This window comes from Prosopis cineraria, unplaced genomic scaffold (genome assembly GCF_029017545.1).
Source record: "Prosopis cineraria cultivar Desert tree isolate PC_DT_omini unplaced genomic scaffold, ASM2901754v1 PC6, whole genome shotgun sequence".
Classification (NCBI taxonomy): Eukaryota; Viridiplantae; Streptophyta; class Magnoliopsida; order Fabales; family Fabaceae; genus Prosopis; species Prosopis cineraria.
In genome coordinates, this window is record NW_026555337.1 from 36981694 (window position 1) to 37001877 (window position 20184).

Below are 20184 nucleotides of genomic sequence, written 5' to 3' on the forward strand. Positions count from 1 at the left end.
CCTTTTAGCCCCCAAAAAAAATACACACACGCACACAAAATTTATTTCTTTAAAAAATGTTTGTTTTTTTATTGAAAAAGTTTTTAAAATTAGATCTGGATCCATCCTTAAATATAAGGCAAACTTTAACATTTTTTATCCTTAATATAAGAAAAATATAAAGTGATTAATTATTTTTCATTTTTAACCTTTATTTATTTATCATCATTTGAATTTCTAATTTATTATGATTATTAATAGAAAAGAAGAATAAAATTAAAAATGTTACATAATTTCTAACAATATTAAGAATATAACTATCATTTTTTAGTAAATATAAATTTATTTTATTTTATATTAAAGACCAAAAAAAGTATAAATTTAGTTATTTTATTTTATATTAAAGACCCAAAAGAGTATAATAGGAGTGGGAATGAATAACCTCAAGTCTTAAAGGGGACGTCATTAATAATAGAGCCAAAGGGATGTAGAGTTGCCTCTCACGACTTACAAACACTAGAAAACGACAATAAGTCAACTACACAACAAGCGTGTACTTACCCTCTTCATCTTCATTGGCTTGTGTTCACACTTACTCACCAATTATGATAAATTGATAACATATTTTTTTAAAAAAAAATAATATGAATTGCGTCTCAGGACTCATTCAGATTAAAACATATCATAAGACCGGAAAAACATTTGCAAATTTATTTATAAATCATATAATAAGATTCAAACTCACATTCTTTTGGGATGCGAGTTACATTTTTATCAACTAAATTCACCTTTATTAGCTCAATCATAATAATTATAACTCATAATTTATTTTATACACTTTATAAAATGTACGCCAATGCCATCAAGTTTAAAGACATATAAGTGGCCCTAATGATTCGCTTCGCTTGAAAATGTACATTGTACTTGTCTGCTTTTTTTATGGGAAAATCACATCTAAAGACCACATAAACTCATTAATTAAAAAAAATGATCAAATAATTATGGGTTTGTTTTATAAGATTAAGAGGCTGAAATGTAATTGAATTTTGTTGTAAAAATACTAAAATTTCCCTAATTTTTTTAATAAATTTTGTTTTGCCTGCCACCACTATCATTGGAGGCAACCATTAAATCTCCAACCCAAGGGGATTTGAATGTATAATCCCTTGACTTACAAAAAATTTATAGCCACCAAGCCCATTAACATATATTAGGCAAAAACTAATATACTCCCTTCGTTAAAAAATATAAGTCATTTTTTAAGGGATTGGATGTTAACAAATGTAAATAATTTTTAGTTTTTTAAGATGTAATCATTACTTATTTTTCAAAAGTATCCCTACGGAATAAATTACTTCATATAAATTTATTTTAGATGAAACACCCTACTAAATATGGATACACATAAAAAGATAGGATTAGTTTAAAAAAAATAACTACTTTATTAGGGATGAGATTTAGTTAAAAATACCTTACATTTTTTAACAAAGAAAGTATGTAATAACTTTAGCTTTCAAACCACTTTCTTGTTACAAGCATAAAGTTGACTCATTAATTCCTTAATTTCAGTTGTCATTTACTAATTTTATTTGTTAATTTATCATGATCAATTGCATTGGGAAGTTTGAAAATTCAAGAATTTTACAAGTTCCCAATTGTAAATTTACAATTAAATTTTAATAAAATAACATGTATGCATTGATAATAAACTTAATTTCCAAACCACTTGTTTGTTATAACATAAAGTGAACTTGTTAAATCCTTAATTCAACTTGTCATTTTACTAATTTTATATGTTAATCTCTTCTAGTCAATTACTCCCTCCATTAAAAAATGTGAGGCATTTTTAATTAAATCATACTTTCTAATAAAGTAGTTAGTTGTCTCTCAACTAATATTATCTTTTTATATTTATCCCTATTTAATAGGGAGTATAAGTTTTCATGGATTTTACAAGCTGTCATTTTTAAATTTTCAATGTTGTTTTTTATAACTATATGAGTAGGGTTCCAATTAGAAATTTGTAGATAAATAGATTGATAGAGGTATTTTGTTGTTGTTGTTGTTTTTTTTTGTTAGAGATTGATAAAGGTATTCACATCTAAGCTCAACAATATTTAAATATAATTTTTCCATCAAGACAATATTTAAATCTAATTTGAGAATGTGAGTTTAGTTAGGAATAGTTCTATATGAAATATAACTCAAATTGAAATTAAAAAATGACATCTAAGGACTTGTTTAATTTTGTTTCCATTTTTCATTTTTAAAACCATTTTGGAAATAATTTTTTTAATTTTTTTAAAATAAGACAAAAATATATATTTGCTATATTAATTTAAAAAGCTATAAAATTAAAAAAAATTGACTAATGGTGATGGTTGGCCATAGTTGACAATAGTGGGTGGTGGCAATGGGATTGATGGCAATAACTTATGAGAAATATTAGATGTAGTTTTAATATATCATTAATTAAGTTTAATATTTGGTGATGTGTATTGTATATTGGGTCTATCATATATGTATAAATAGGCCCAACACCTCTTGTATTCATTGACTCTAATTATTCATAAAATAATTTTATTCTTTCACTAAGACTAGTTTATGAATGATTACATGGTATCAAGAGCCAGTTTAGGCATCATTCAGCCTAAAGAATCTTATTGAGTTTAAGATTGAAGCCCTGTCTAGAATTTGCAATAAGCTTCCTTTCATATAAAAAAAACAAGAATGACATCATTCTTTCAAGAATTAAGACTGATGCATCTGCGTATTGCAAAAATGCAAATATTTTTGCCTGTCATGTTGAATGATATCATTTCATCACCTGCTAATAAAGAATTGTAGGACTTATTAGAATCATTTTCTCCTTTTGCTTGATAGCCAATCCCTAGTTATCTTAATCATCTAAGCTTCTCTAATTTCTTGTTTGTATCACGATTCAATAATTTTAGCCATAGCCAACAAAGAGAAACAATCACTCAACTTTCATCATCTTCTTTACCTCCATCTATCAAATACACAGATCATGACTCTTGTCTCATAAGTTCTCACCTAATCTGATAGTTATATGATTTGGAGTTGTACCATTCATGGTGTTCCTTGGGGAAAATAAGTTAGGCTTCCTCATTAGATATTGCACTCTATGGTATCAGGAGCCAAGTTGGGTATCACTGAATCAGGATTCCAAGCTTCATGATCAATGAGATCATTGCAATGCAATCATGATTTCTTGGCTTGTCAACTTAGTTGACAAACAGATTGTAAATGGTATTGTGTATTTTGATACCTTTCATCTCATTCGGAAAGACTTACAAGAAAGATTTCACAAAACATCTCTACATCAAGCCTAGTCAAACTGTGTATAAGGATCCCTCAACGTCTCCAACTATTATACCAAATTGAAAGATATGTGGGATGAACACGGTATTCTTGTTCCTCTTCCTTCTTGTCAGTGCACTACCATGAAAGAATATGTTTAGATTATACAGCAAAAATGCCTATTTCAATTCCTTATAGGTCTCAATGACACCTATTAAGGTGTTCGATCTCAAATCCTTTTGAAATCTCATCTACCTTTTGTCAACAATGCTTATTCTATAATCCGCCAAGAAGAGGATCAATTGGGAATGTCCTCCTTTCAAGGGAAAGCAACTCCTATTGAGCCTACCACTATGATCGAGAAGGGTGGTCATCAAGATGGGGGTAAGGGGCGAGGACACTCTTAAGATGAACATACTCAATGTAATTGACAAGGCCATAACATGACAACTATTACTCCCTTGTTGGATTTTTGAAAAATTTCAAGAATAGTGAAAAGCCAGATAACTAAGTGAATCAAGTTGTAAGAGAGCAATAGGTGATAAATTCTGCTTTATTACCTTCTCTGACTAAAGAGCAATATGATCAAATTCTCCAATTGTTGAAGAAAGATACAAATGAAGTAGTTGTAAGAGTAGTAAGAACAATTGATTATATTGAGGAACAAGTTTCAGGTTTGCCTAGTACTCTCCTTGTTTCATTATATCATTCTAATTGGATATTAGATTTTGGTGCAACATGTCATGTAGTCAGTAGTCTAAGCATGCTTGATTTTGTTAAGCCATATTTTGGTCCTTTAAGAAAAATTAAGATGCCTAATGAAGATACAATTACTATTACTCACATTGGATCTTTGATTTTGTTCAATAATATTACCCTAATTGATGTCTATTATGCTCCTCAATGTTGCTTTATCCTTATTTTTGTCTCTAGACTGACTAAGAGCGCAAAATGTGTAGTCTCTTTTTATGCTGAATTTTGTACCTTGTAAGAGACCTCAATTGGGAACTCCTGAAAGATTAGTAAAATTCACAATAGGCTTTACTTCATTAGGAAAGATATAAAACTTGACAACATTATGACATCACAGCATAACTGTACTCATAATGAACAGAGATCAATTTTATGGCATAATAGATTAGGTCATACTCCATTAGATGTCCTTAGGCCTTTATAAATACTTCATAAAGAAATTAGTAATTCTAGTAAGAATAAATGCGAGATTTATATCCATGTTAAGCAAATAAGATTGCCTTTTTTCTCTAGTACTTCTAAAATAACATGTTTTGAATTGGTCCATATGGATGTTTGAGGGCTATATAGGCAACCCACATACAATGGTAATGGATTTTTCCTTACTATTATCGGTGATTTTTCTTGTTGTACTTGGTTGTATTTGATGAAGAAAAAGAATAACATTATGAAATGTATATGAAACTTTCTTGCTTATGTTGATACTCAATTTTCTACAAATGTTAAAAGAATCAAGAGTGACAATGGGCTTGAATATATAAATTTTAAGCTTATGGATTTGTTTAATAAGAAAGGTATTTTACATGAAACTTCTTGTCCTTATACACCTCAACAAAATGGGGTGATGAAAAGGAAGCACAAACACTTATTAGAAGTAGCTAGAAATTTAATTTTCCAAGATAATGTGCCATTGAAATTTTAGGGAGAAAGTATTAAAACTGCTGCTTTCTTGATTAACCGAACACCGTCCAAAACTTTAGGTTATAAAACTCCTTATGAACTTTTATACAATAAATAACCTGATCTATCTGCTTTAAAAGTTTTTAGGTGCTTAGCATTTGCTATTGTCTTGCATTCTATTGATAAATTTCTGCCCAGATCTGAGCCATGTATTTTCATGAGATATTCACCTAATCAACAGAGATTTATTCTATATAATTTGAAAACAAATATTATGTTTATTAGTTGACATGTAAGTTTTATGGAAAAAAAACATCCTTTCCAAGATAAATTCATTTCCAATCAAAATACCTCTCTACTATTTACTGTGGTTGACCCATTTTTTATATGAATATGAGCCTCCTTTCTTTATGAAAAATGATGATTCTGCTCATACTTACCCAACTACTCAAGAACAACATGATGTTCATCCTAATTCGGCTTTGCATGAAGAGGGGGAAGGAAACCAGACAAACATTGATACTAAACATATGCTACATCCACCTCCAGGGAGAGTTAGAAAGCCTCCAGCTTGGTTGAATGATTATATATGTCATGTTGATATTGGTCAAACAAGTAAAATACAAATACTCTATACATGAATATATGTCCTATGCTAACATCTCTATAGATTATAATAACTATCTGCTGCATATTGTGCCCAGTACTTTTGAGGAGGCTATAAAGAACCAACAGTGGGTAAATGCTATGAAAAATGAAATAAGGGCTTTAAAGGAAAATAAAACTTAGAAAATTGTTAACCTACCCATAAGTAAGAAACCCATAGGATGTAGATAGGTATATAAAAAGAAGCATAAAGTATATGGTACTTTAAAGAGGTGTAAGGCTAGACTTATAGCTAAGGGATATAGTTAGTAAGAGGGAGTTGATTATTTTGAAACCCTTTTCCCTTATAGTTAAAATGGTGATAGTGAGGGCTGTGCTTACTCTAGCTATAATACATAAATGACCTTTGTTTCAAATAGACGTGCATAATGCCTTTTCACAAGGAGATTTGCTCAAAGTGGTTTAAGTAAAAATACCATAGAGGTTTGATCAAGTTGGGACTAATAAGGTTGCCAAATTGATCAAATCTCTATATGGCCTCAAGCTAGCATCTAGGAAATGGAATGCCAAACTTATTAAAGCTTTAATTCAAGGGGGTTTAAGAGAAGCAAGTACGACTATTCTCTTTTTATTAAATAGAATAAATATGAAATTACTCTTATTTTGTCCTATGTTGATGACTTGGTTGTGATTGAAAATAACATGTAAAGAATAAATGCTATCAAACAACATCTGCACCATAAGTTCAAAATTAAAGACCTAGGTAACTTGAAATATTTTCCAAGAATAGAATTAGCTAGATTAAAATAAAGGCATGGTTCTATCTCAAAAGAAATATACCTTAGATCTAATATATGATATTGGGCTCAGTAGAGCCTAAATTATTAGTATTCTAATTGAGCAAAATATGCACCTAAGTGCAAAAGGTAGAATTAGTATCCAAAAAAGAAGAAGGCAACATAAAAGAGAGAAACTTGAACAAAAGAAGAAAAAGGATCCATTTTTGCAAAACCCAACTTCTTATAGAAAAATGGTAATTAGTTTTTCTTATCTTACTACTACTCGGCCTGACTTGAGTTATGTTGTGCAAAATTTGAGCTAATTCATGAGTGCACCAAGGAAATTCCATATGAATTTTGCTGTTCATGTGGTGAGGTACCTTAAAGGATGTTCAGGATTGGGAATTTTACTTTCTACATCACAAGAAAATAAGGTTGAGTGCTTTGTAGATTATAATTAGGGAACTTGTGGTGACACTAGAAGATTTGTCACAGGTTACATTGTAAAGCTAGCTAGTTCACTCATTTGTTAGAAGTCCAAGAAATAGAGCACTATCTCTAGATATTTAGTAGAGGCTGAATATCGAGCATTAGAATAAGCTGTGGTAGAAGCTATTTGGGTCAGAAGAATGTTACAAGGCCTTGGTTTATGTAATATTAAACTATACTAATTTTTTGTGATAGCAAGGTTGCAATTTATATTGCTAATAGTCTAGTTTTCCATGAGAGACACAAATAGAAATAGATTATCATTTGTTTAGAGAGAAATTGCAACAGGGAATGATTATTTTACAACCTATTAAAACCAAAGAGCAATTATCAAATGTATTTACCAAAGCCCTTGGTAAGAAAGATCGTGAAAGAATGTTGTACAAGTTAGGAACCAAAAAATTTTATGGATCTAAACTTGAAGGGGATGTGAGGAATATTAGATGTAGTTTTAATATATTAGTAATTAAGTTTAAAAGTTGGTGATGTGTGCTATATATTAGGTCTATCATATATGTATAAATAGGCCCAACACCTCTTTGACTTTAATTATTTGATAAAATAATTTAATTCTTTCACTGGGTCTGATTTATGAATGATTACAACTTATAGTGATTAAATTCAATATATTTTAAAAACAAAAAAAATAAGATGTCTTTATTTTCTTATTTTTAACAATAAAAATGAGAATAGTTTTGAAAATCATTAAAATGCAAAACGATTATTTTTTTTATAAAGAAAAGTTTAGGTGAATTAGGTCTCAAGAATTCACCAAGACCAAGGCATGCGTTAGACTCAACGAGTACTTAAAAAGGCACTTATAAATTGCCAACAAGGTTCTCACATCAGCAACTAAATTTGTGTTGGACATAATGGTTATGATATTATGTTATATGTTTTGATGATGATAAATATTAGAGAAGTTAACTATACTGTGGAATAAGTATTTTAAAGTATTTTTACCTATATTGTTCTATCTTATAAGAGATTTGAAAAAAAATTTATGTGAATAAAAGTTATTTTATATTATCATATTTTTTCTTATCCTAAAATAATTATATATCTCAGGGTGTTTAAATTAGATATATACTAAGTATAAGACTTTCCATATGAATGACACAGTAACTTTTATATTTATTCTCATGCATAGATACGTGGACTAATCACTTTGTTCATAATATATTATTGAAGGTTGTTTAAAATAAAGATAAGAGTGAGCATGAAGAGAAATAAATTAAGACTATCATGAATGTGTTGCACTTAAGATTGAAGAATATAAAGATGAAGAAAATGATGATGTATCCAAAAAAGTTTAAGAGGATGAAGACATCTTTACAAACTTGGATGTACATTGAAAGCCTTGGATTTGATAGGTATAATATCCTTAGACAAGAAATCTTTTTGTTAAATTCATTAATTTAGATATGCTTTTATTTGCTCAAGTTATTTCAAATCAAAACATGTATTTTTTAAATAGTTATGAAAACTTAAAGTCTAATTGGCTTTGAAATATGAATTGTATAGAAAATCAGATTTGATCTTTGGTTATGTTTCTAATCATATCTCTTACTATACAAATCATTTTGATGCATAACATATCTCATTTGAGAGTAGACTCTTTTTTGAAGTAAAATTATTCAAAATGGAATTCTGTTGAGAAAATTATCACTTTTTGAAATTAAGTAGTGAGATATTAATTCTACACAATGTTAAGTTCTAATCTTTGGTCACTCTTTTGATCAATACCTCACGAATGATGTTGAATCTAGTCTATGAAACTTTTTTTCTTATTGAAAACTAGATTTCAACATATTTTCAATGACATATAGTTTTGCTAAATTTAAAGTTGTATTGAGTGAGCTATAACCTTTAGAAGTCCTATGCTATAATATAACTTATCCTCGCATGAAACAATTTTTTCCTTTGCAAGTCTCATCCTCATGAGCTTTGAGCCCATCCTCAAAAGATTTAGACCTTCAATAGTAATTTAAGTCTAAACCATCCTATCCTTGTGAATTTCAATCTCATGCACAAGAGTTTCAATCTCTTACTCACCAGTTTTAGTTTAAAACTCAAGTTTGCCTAATAAAATCTTAGAACACTTGAATACTTCATGAAGTTGTAAATTTAGTATTTCCAAAACTTTACCTAACTCATCCTCATGAGTTCTATATAATGCACCCTTGTGAGTTTTGGAGTTTCAAAGAAGCTTGTGTTTATGCCTAACTCATCCTCACAAGGTTTGGAATGCCTCTACACATGTTCTGGTTTAAGACTTCCTAAAGCTTTTCTATGCTACTCATCCTCATGTGGGATAATCTAATTTATGCAAATTTTTAATTTTTACACATATTAAATGAATTTTTCAGAAAAACGTGCTTTTCTCAAAAAACTCTTTCTATACTCTACCCAATGTTTATAAATAGCTATATTATGTCTTCAACGGCTATTTTACTCCTTGACTTATAAATATAATACTCAAAACTTGTTTAACAGGAAAATAAGTTCAGAAATCATTGAGTTATGATTTTTTTTTCAATTTACTCTTACTTTAAAAAAAATTATTGTTTTTGAGCCAATATCTTCATTATTTGAATATAAGTGTTTCATTGTACTCATTACAACTCTCAAAGAGAGTTTTTATTGAGTGATTTACTTATTCAAAATCATTATAAAAGTGAGTGTGAGATTTTTTTCAGGATTCAAGAAAGGTTGTTCTATTGGGAAAAAAAAAAAAAACTCATTGCAATTGTGAGGGATTGTAGCGACTCACAAGTGCCTAGATCAAATTTGTTGATTATAGTGGAAAAATTTCAAGTAGTTTGCTTGGAGACTAGATATAGGCTCAAGGATAGAGCTAAATGAGGATAAGTTTCAACTTTGCATTCTCTCTATCCCTCAACTCTTTATATTTCCAACACATCTTGTTTATGCTTTGTTTTTGTGTTAAAACTAAATTTGAAGTATTTACACGTTCTTACTTATAAATTGATTTTAAATATTCTTGCATCCATTGTGTTTGTGAAATTCAACTTTAGCATTCTTACAAACAAAGCTTATAACTTCAATTTGCTCAAATTCACACATACACTTTGTTTTGCCAAAAAAGTTTTAAAAAATTAAAAATTTGATTAACACCTAATTCACCTTCCTTGGGTGTGTTGCCATTTTAGCAATTTGATTCCATAATCTTGTAGATTATAAACCAAATTCTTATTAACTGGATCAACCTTTATTGGTAATGCAAAACAATTACAATGTATGTATATATTCTCTTACAATAGCCCAATACTAATAGTCCAACATAGATTATTCAGTGTCCAAAATGTGTAAAACTCTCTTGATAGCAACCAATAAAGGTAGGTTTAATTGGTATTGATTTGGTAAATAACTTATAAAGTCATGGATTCAAGTCTTGCTATAGATATGAAAACTTCGTTGGTGAACAATCTTGATAAGACTCATTATTTACAAACATTTATTAGTTAAAGAGGACCATTTTACTTGCCCTATAACATTTATATTTCATTCTTAGTGAAAAATTGCCTAAGTACTAAGTTATATGTGTTAGAATTCTTATATTAAATATACTTGATAATATTATACTCTACCAAAATAGCTTAAGCCATTTGGTTAAATATTTCTTAAGTTTATATATTTATGATTTGTCTTCTAATTTTTAAATGTGAGGCTTTCTTTTATCTTTTAATAATATGCATTAGGGGTATTTTAATCATAAAATACAATTTTTTTCAAATATGTAAATACTTTTGTGCATTCTTTGACTTTGAAAACATGTCATAACCTTGATAAGTCCCTGAAATCTGAATCATTTAAATTTTTGTTTAAAAAAAAAAACTCTCCTAATGGCAATTTCCCCCACACATACAAGACTATTGAATTCAAGGCACTGTCAAGGGAAACGAGCACTCAACTATTTTTGTTTATTGTCATTTATTCTAAATAAGCCAAGGATATTAAATTTTTTTTCCGCACAAACTATATGTTTTTACTAACATGCACGGGATAAATAATAATTTAAAATTTTTTTAAAATATTTTTTAGAAAATTGTGTAAGTCCTATAAAATATGTGAAGAAAGATTGACAGAATAAAAATTTGTATCGATCTTGACACTTTGACAAATTACTTATAAATTTTGAGACTTTCTATATATTTTATATTTTATATTGATTTATAATTGTAATGACACAAAGTTATTTTTTTACAGCAATCAAGGTCTTCTGAAAACAAATATTACATAAACAATGACATTAGAGTGGGTTAGAAGTATTTATATGAATTTTAAGATAAGTCCTCACAACTTGCAAACAAAGTGATTTCCTGTAAGTTTTATATTTAAATTTTAATTAAAAGATCAGAGTGAGAGAACATATATTATGTTTCATGGTTGTCAACTGTAAGGATATCTTGAGAAACCAACAAAAAAAAATCAAAGTTAAATTAATAAGAATATTAATATATTATCATATCATCACACAAATTGTATACAAAAACATTTATTATATTTAAGAAAGAATATTATTAATTAAAGGTTAATGAAGGAATAAAATTAGGCAACTACCTACTATGATAAAATATATGAATTATTGGATGATGGATCCAATGCTCCATGGAGGTTTTGGCAAGCGAAGTTGACTATAACTTGTTATTTTTTGTTTAAGTGTATCTTTTTTATTTTCTAATTTATATAAGGTTTTAGTTTGGTTTCTTAAATTTATTATAAATATTTTCAGTCTTTTAACTCTAACGTATCAGTTTCAAATAATTAATTTTTGTGTCCACTATTGTTAGTTAAAAAAAATTAAACTTAATATATCAATATTTAAAAATATTTTATCAATATTTAAAAGTTTAATGCAGAAATTATTTGTTAATGAAACAAACAATATCAGGATTAAAGAATAGAAAATATATTTTATAAAATTAAAGGATTGAAATAAAATATTAATGTATAATGTTAAAATTAAAAGTGAACTTTAACCTTATTTTTATCTTTTATTTCATTTTTGAAAACATCCTCTTTCTTTGTTAAGAATTAAATACATTTCTTATGCATTGTGAAATTTGAAAAATAAATAAATTATACTATTAATGAAGTTTGAATATATGAATTATGAATTAACTCAAAATTCAGATGAGATCCATATTCAGTCTCTCTCTGAGAAAAAATTAAATTACATATTTAAGAACGATATTGTAGGATAATTAGTTATTTTTGTTTGGTGTGCGATTTTCAAGCATTGAATATATTTTCATAGTCAACAAACGTGGAACCCTCCGAAATGTTCCATATGGTATAAATATATAAAATATTTTTTATATATTCATGTTCCCTTCCTTTGTTGATCAAGTCTAGAAGACCATATTTATTAATATTTATAACTAAAATAAAAAATATCTAATTATTCGAGATATATATATATATATATATATATAATTACTAGGGTTATGTACGTGAAAGCTTATATATGGTAATAATTTTCCATGGAAATAAATAAAGGATGTCGATAGAAAATATAAAAGTTATAGCAAGTTTATTTTTCATAATGATATAATTAAGGGTAAAATTAATCAAAATAAAAATTATAAATCTGAAATTAAAAGTAGGACTAAACTTATACTAATTAAAATAATACTTCTTCCATTAAAAAATGTAAGGTATTTTTTGAGAAATTAGATATTTAAAAATGTAAGGTATTTTTAATCTTTTGAGGTGTAATCATTATTTTTTTAAAAAAAAGTGGTGACTTTATATTTATTGTAGGATGCTTAATAGGAGTAATTATAAAAAGATAGGATTAGTTTGAAAGTAGATAATTATTTTATTGGAGAATGAAATTTGGTTAAAAATGCGTTACATTTTTGAACGGATGGAGTAATTTTTATAACAAATTAAAAATCATTTTCACCAATTTTTCATTTCTTTGAAAGCTTGAATGCGGTGTAGTGTAATTAATTCAATTTTCCCCAACTTAATATGTGATTATAACTAATTAACACGCAATCTTAGCAAAACTCCTGTTGCAAGGAAAAATCAAAATTATTATTATTTTGGCCAAAAACAAAAATGTCATAACTTCATATCCATTTTAGTTCACAAATTTATCTTATTAACAAATCTTGCCATACGTTCACCATATGGTTTGTTTTCAAAACTATTAAATATATACTATAACAATTATTCTCTTTCTCTATATACAGGTTACAGCTAATTTCTTCACTTAACAATATATTTTATATTCAATATTGAATATTGATGCACTCATGAGTTTTTCTATTAATCAACAAGCAGTGTTGACTTTTACCAAAAATAATATCATATTATCTAAAATTATTTAATAAATTCACATGATATTTACCAGTTATAAGTAATAAAAAAATTTAGAAGCAGAAACCTTTCTTCTTCTTATTTTAAATTTCTGCAAATATTTTATAATGCTCCATATATAAATTTTTTACTTTTAATTATATATATTAATTGTATTTAAATGCTATAAGGGGTGAATACAAATTTTTCAAAAAAAGCATTCAAGATCAAATTAAATTAAATTATGACAATAAAAATATCAACGTAAATTTATAATAAGAACTAAATTATCTGATACATGTATCAAATTAAAAATCAAGTAAAATTATATAAGAATCAAAAGCATACATGTTTTTAAAATTTTTCATTGATTTGAAATCTTCAGTATGTGGTTGGTAACAAATTCAGATTCTTTCTCCTACTTATAATATCTTATTAATTAACACGGATTCCCTAAACTCCAAAAAATTAAATGATTATTATATTATTACAGCTGAAAAAACAAATATATGCTAATTTAAATTCAATTTAATTTCCACATTAAATGAAAAAAAAAATAAAGCAAATCTTAACGTACATTCCATTAAACCTATAACAATTATGATCGCTTCTATATATATTCATCAGCTTTATTCTCATCCTCACTCACTTCTCTCACAAACACAATAATCATTATCATCAATATGTTGAAACCAAACTATTATCATCATCGTCTTCTTCTTCTGTCTCTTATAACTATTCTTTCATCAGTTTCTGTGGTTTTAGGCTTCCATGGAAACCAGCAAGCAAAAGCTCAAGACAAGTTTCAGAAGCTAAAGTATAAATATAATAATATTGCAGGAATTGATAAGAGGCTTTTTGAAGTAGAAGAGATTGATATTGAATATTCTCATATTGTTGGAGATCATCATCATGAAGAAGGATTGAAGGAGAAAGATAGAATTGTGAGATTGCCAGGTCAGCCTCTGGCTAGGTTTTCTCAGTATGGAGGCTATGTGACTGTGAATGAAGAAGCAGGACGAGCCTTTTATTATTATTTCACTGAAGCTTGTCGTAATAAGGACAATCTACCTCTAGTTCTTTGGCTTAATGGAGGTAATACATAGTATTTATTTTTTGTTTTAGTATTTTTTTTCCCTCATTGTTTGATGAATTTGTATTCTTGTTTGATTTCTCAAATGTTTCAATGTTTGGTAATATATGTGTTTGATTGAAATTAAACCGAAAATAATGCGTCTTGTGTTGTTAATTTTATATATATATATATATATATATATTCATGAATGTTAAGTTAATCATCAATTTTGAAATGGATTCTTATTTCGGTTTTTAATGTCACGATCCATATATATATATATAATTACATATAATAAAAATCGTTGCCATGTTCATGATTTAATTTGTCATCATATTTTGGTTGAATTAAGTCTTCTTTTTTTTTTTAATGAACATTTTAGAAAGAAAGGAAATTAGCTATATCTAAATTAAAATTATTTTAAATAATTATTAAAATAAGTTACTATTGATATCTTTGTTTTATGAAATTACACTTATGTTTTTCTATAGTTACAACTAAAAGGGGTGTTTTCTTGATTACCAAAAACAGGGTGTTTTCTAACAAAGACAAATTTAAAATATTTACACAACGTTAGGAATATCAGGTTATATATTTTGATTTTTGCTCAAAAAAGAAGGTTATAACTAAAGTAATATAAGGTAATAACTTATTTCAATGTTTTTGAAAAAAATTATTTTTGGCTATTGAAAAAAAATGACTTTTAAGATTTTTAAGAAATTTTGAAACAATCTAAGAAATATATTTATTTAATATTGAGAAAGCCATAAAAAGTGTTTCAGAACCTGGCCACAAAAAAACTGTATATACATTATATTGTCGACAATCATAATATAATGGATAATTTTGCTGTGTCACTAAACATCAATAATTGTTATTAATATCTTAAAATATATTTTTCGAAAACAATAAATTGATTCTCTTTAATAAGAATTTTTTTAAAGAATGCATAATTTTATAAACTAATTCTTTTTTAAAAGCCTGAAAATATCCTTTTTCTGGGTAAGTAAAATCCAATTGCATTACCTCTTTTATGTAAGTTCTTAAATTATATTTAATATATAAAAAAACAGTTTTATTATTTTAAATCCCTTCATTCATTGCTCATGGAGAGGGTTTCTGGGCGAACATGATGATGAGGTAAACAGAATCATTTGATGTGATATATTATAATTAATTTCTCTAAGTTTAATTATGATAAATAAAACACTAGAAAATTGTGACTCTCAATTGCCAGTAAACAATGGTGATAAATATACTTTAATTGTCACTTGATATTATTTAATCTAATAAATAATCTTTATATATTTGCATGTTGATATAACTTCTAATAATTCATATTAAATGAGAAAAGTTACACATTTTTAAATTATTTTTTTTTATCAGGACCTGGATGTTCATCTCTTGCCTATGGAGCCATGCAAGAACTTGGACCCTTTAGAGTCAACAGTGATGGCAAAACACTTTTCAAGAACAGATATGCGTGGAACTATGGTACCTCACATAATTTATTTTTACTTGTAAATTTGGTTATTTATTTCCAAATATGGTATCATATTTTAAAACAATGAGATAAGAAAATATACTTTCTTTTATTAGAAAAAAAAAGATATGATGCCAGTTTGCAAATTAAACCAGCTAGTTTTTTTTTTTGCAAAATTACAAATGATTTTCTTAATTTTAAATTAAGCCATTTTGGTAATTGAATGTGACACATATATATGTGATGAGAGTTGTATTTATATATGTTGCTATAAATTTTAAAAAAAAATTATCCACATATAATATAAATTTAACGGGATATCAATTCAAAAATATTATTAAGAGGCTTATTGCTGATATATCATGCTTCATTGTATCAAAAAGAAGAACATGTCATGCTTCAATCATGAAATAACAGACTAGTTTACAAAAAAAGCCAAAAAAGCCAAAATTTAGAAGAATCAAGACCTGATTGATTCTGTTTAAAAAAAACTATTTTCTATTTCAAAAAAAAAATTATTTGGATAAGTATATTGAATTTAAATATTTTCAAAACTGTTTTTAATTTTTTGTTTTTATCTTAAAATAATGTTTCATTTCACTATTGTAAGAGATCACTAACTATGACTAATCACAATTATAGCCACTGACTACCACCATTATTGTCCTATTTCTTAATTCTAAAATTATCTTTAAATTAACATAATCAAACGTATTTTCTTTTTATTTTGTATTGAAAAACAATTTTTCAAAATTAGTTTATTGAATAGTTTTTAAAAACAAAAAATAGGAACAAAACTAAACAAGCCTTATTTATTGTTCTTGTGTTTCGGTTATTAACTAATTTGTGGTTTTTAATTTGGGGTGAAGTTGCAAATGTATTGTTTGTGGAGTCACCAGCTGGAGTGGGATTTTCATACTCAAACGAGACATCAGATTATGACCACAGTGGAGACAAAAGAACAGCTTCAGATAATTACATGTTCTTGTTGAATTGGTTAAAGAGGTTTCCAGAATACAAGAATAGGGATTTCTACATTACTGGAGAAAGCTATGCTGGTCACTATGTGGCCTCAACTTGCTCAAACTATTCTCCAACATAACATCAAAGCTAACAAGACCATCATCAACCTCAAAGGAATCATGGTATATACACACACATTCTCAATTTTTATCAATACATGTATGTATGTATGTATGTATAGTCTCAACACTCATCTCTTTAATTTCTATGTGATATTTATCTTCTAAACTTAGGTTTTAGCTGTTAGAGATCAGTCCAATGAATTGGATTAATTAGACAAGTTATGCTCATTTGTAAATGTTGCTGTCGTAGACCCAGCTGGATACCTTCTTTCTTAAGATGCTGCTTGAGCCCAATAAAATTAGCCCAGAAAAACTAATTAGATTTGGCTTCTCTACTTGCATTTTAGTTTGATTTTGATATTAGGATGGTCTTCTACACTTATATGAGAGAGAGAGAGACATGTAATTTATAGTAATGAGAAATTAGATGTAAACATTTGGCAAGGTCTTTTTTGAACTTTTTTTATATCTTTCTACATCCTTTCACAAACACTACTTTATAAAAACCTTTTTTTGGAAAAAAAAAATAAAGACAGAAGTGTATGGTACAATAATGTACATGCTTACATGTTTTCTTGTGTACGGTACAATAATGTATGAAATGAGTCATATTATTCACAAGTTATGAACATGTGGTGTTGCTGCAGATAGGGAACGCAGCGATAAATGATGAGACAGATGATAAGGGAATGTACGATTTCTTAGGAAGCCACGTGATTATTTCGAATTCAACGGCTTATGAGATTGATAAGTTCTGTGATTTCTCTCCAAAAGCCACAGATCAACCTAAACGATGCAATGAAGCTATGGAGAAAGTAGATAAAGATTCTTACAATATTGATATCTACAACATTTATGCTCCTATTTGCAACAACCCTAATCTCACTGCCACCCCCAATCCCACCTCTGTAAGTTTGTATATATTCATTAATATAATTCATTCAATTACGTGAAATAACATATTTTTATGCTATTATTTAAAAAAATAAATAAAATATGTTTTTTAATTTGTTTTTGCAGATTGTTTTGGACCCATGTAATGAATATTATGTGATAGCATATATGAATAGACCTGAAGTTCAAGAGGCACTTCATGCTAATGTCACAAAACTGAAGTACGAGTGGTCAACTTGTAGTGTTGTGATTTCAATTTGGCAAGATAGCCCATCAACCACTCTTCCACTTATTCAAGAACTCATGGACCATGGAATTAGGGTTTGGATTTTCAGGTACATACAATATTTTTATTATTATTTTATTCTTTACCATTGACTCTAATCCCTCATATTTTTTATCTCATCCTTACATTTAAATGGAGAGAAAATATGAGAGAAAATGAATTTTCCCTGACTTGTAAGAGAATGAAAAATGGAAGAGAAAGAAATGAGCTGTGGGATTAATCACATACACGCGTTTTCCCCCAAATTTATATCATCCACCATGTGTCCAAAAAAGATCAATGAAGGCACCGATGAGAAGGATGGAACTAATAATTCTGACTCCTATAAAGGGAAGTACATCAAGAAGACCAAATAGAACACTAAATAAAATTATTGAAAATGGATATCCTGGTTAACAATATTTTTAGAGATTTAGTTGTTGATAAAGCACAATAACAATTTGTCATTCATGTAATTGATCTCACCTAATAAGTTAAGTCTTATTGTTGTTGTGTTGTATATTAATGCTAAGGATATATATCGTAAATTGTCAAGGTTTGTATTTTGATTTTAAATGTGTTGGATTTGGATGAAAAACAGTGGGGACACAGATGGAAGAGTGCCAGTTACTTCAACACAATACTCCCTTAACGCTATGAAAATGAAGGTCAATACTACATGGCATCCTTGGTACTTCAATGGACAGGTACGTAATATCATCCAAATCAACATAATTAATTGTTTCTTACTTTCTCCGATCCAATCCCTTTTTCATTAGATATCTATTCATGATTCTAAATAGTACAAGACTCTATACTAAATTTAATAAAATATTTATTATTCATTTTTTAAAAAATACCATTTCCGGTAAAAAAAAAACGGAGGAGAATGAACTTTTATTTTTAACTTATTGATTCAAGGTAACTTAGAAAAATTATTAAATTTTTTTAACCAACTGTTTTACTCTATGTAAAAAGAATAGAGAATTTAGTTAAGTCTCATCCCACATGAAATAAATAGGATTATATTCATTTTGAATGGTTCATATTTGATACAATTTTATTTTTATGTTTTTAATAGGTACAAAATTTAGAATAAAGACAATCTTATAATTGTCATTCTATTAAAAAAAAAAATTTGTTGTATAAAATATTACAAGCTATTCTAACAATAACACCTCTCCTCCCGCCCCCTACCACTTATGCAGCTATATTACATCCATCAAGACTCTTTGCTCTTCGATGTGGAACTTAAAATCTTTTAGCTTTTCTGAAGATTGGACCATACTAATACTTCAACAATGAAACAGGAAAATAAATATATACATACATACATACATACATATATATATATATATATATAAAATGAAAAAAACTGTATATAATGCAGGTTGCAGGATACACACAAGTGTATAAGGGAGAGCTAACATTTGCCACAGTGAGGCATGCAGGGCATCAAGTGCCAAGCTACCAGGCAGCTAGATCGCTCTCTTTGTTCAAACACTTCTTGGATGGCACTCCTCTTCCTGATACGACCAGATATTAATTATTTACATATTATTAGTATTTTTTCTTTGGATCTATTAATTCCCTATATACATGTCTTGATAATAGAACTTGGTATAGTTTTTTTAATTGTTTGGTTGTTAGGTTTGTTTTTTATTCAGATGTAATAAGTGTATGGTTTTCGCTGTTAATTAATTAGTACAATGCATGGTCTTTCGCAAATAATCATGCTATCTTTTTATATATGCATCATGATGTTATTTTTCTATCCTTTTGAAAATAATAAAAATTGAGTTTTCATGCATTGGTTCCGTAAAGGCTCTAGTTCCCCCCGCCCATCTCTCATATGTTACATCAATTCTTTATTTTTTATAAAAATCATTCAACGGTTTGTCAATAAATGTTAGTCTAATTAGTAAGGATTTGGCTCATAATTTACAAGATTGCAGATTTGAATCTCACTGCCGATGTGAACATTTTGTTGGTAGGCAATCTGAAAATATCTTTGTAAATGCTCTTTTAAATCTAGAAGCATATTCTATTCATGGGTCCCTAAGATGTCACTCCTTCATCTCTAGATTTAGATGTATTCACAAGTTCGTGACAGTTGTGCTATGTTGTATTTGCAGTTATCCTTTAAAAAATTTCATGGTGGATTTTGTATCTCAAATGTCATAATTTATGTCATGTTTGCCTTTATTAAGTTTGCATGTGAATTT

At 27.7% G+C, this 20184-nt stretch overlaps 1 protein-coding gene across 1 annotated transcript; it reads left to right on the forward strand.

Annotated features, from left to right (window-relative positions):
* The first annotated feature begins 3608 nt into the window (after nucleotides 1–3608).
* LOC129314123 (serine carboxypeptidase-like 40) lies at nucleotides 3609–19505 on the forward strand. The gene is given in 10 exon segments (XM_054957494.1): nucleotides 3609–3684; nucleotides 3876–3974; nucleotides 13923–14252; nucleotides 15619–15726; nucleotides 16585–16784; nucleotides 16786–16860; nucleotides 17448–17708; nucleotides 17821–18029; nucleotides 18561–18666; nucleotides 19350–19505. Coding segments are annotated over 10 exon segments (1620 nt in total).
* The last annotated feature ends 679 nt before the right edge of the window (nucleotides 19506–20184 follow it).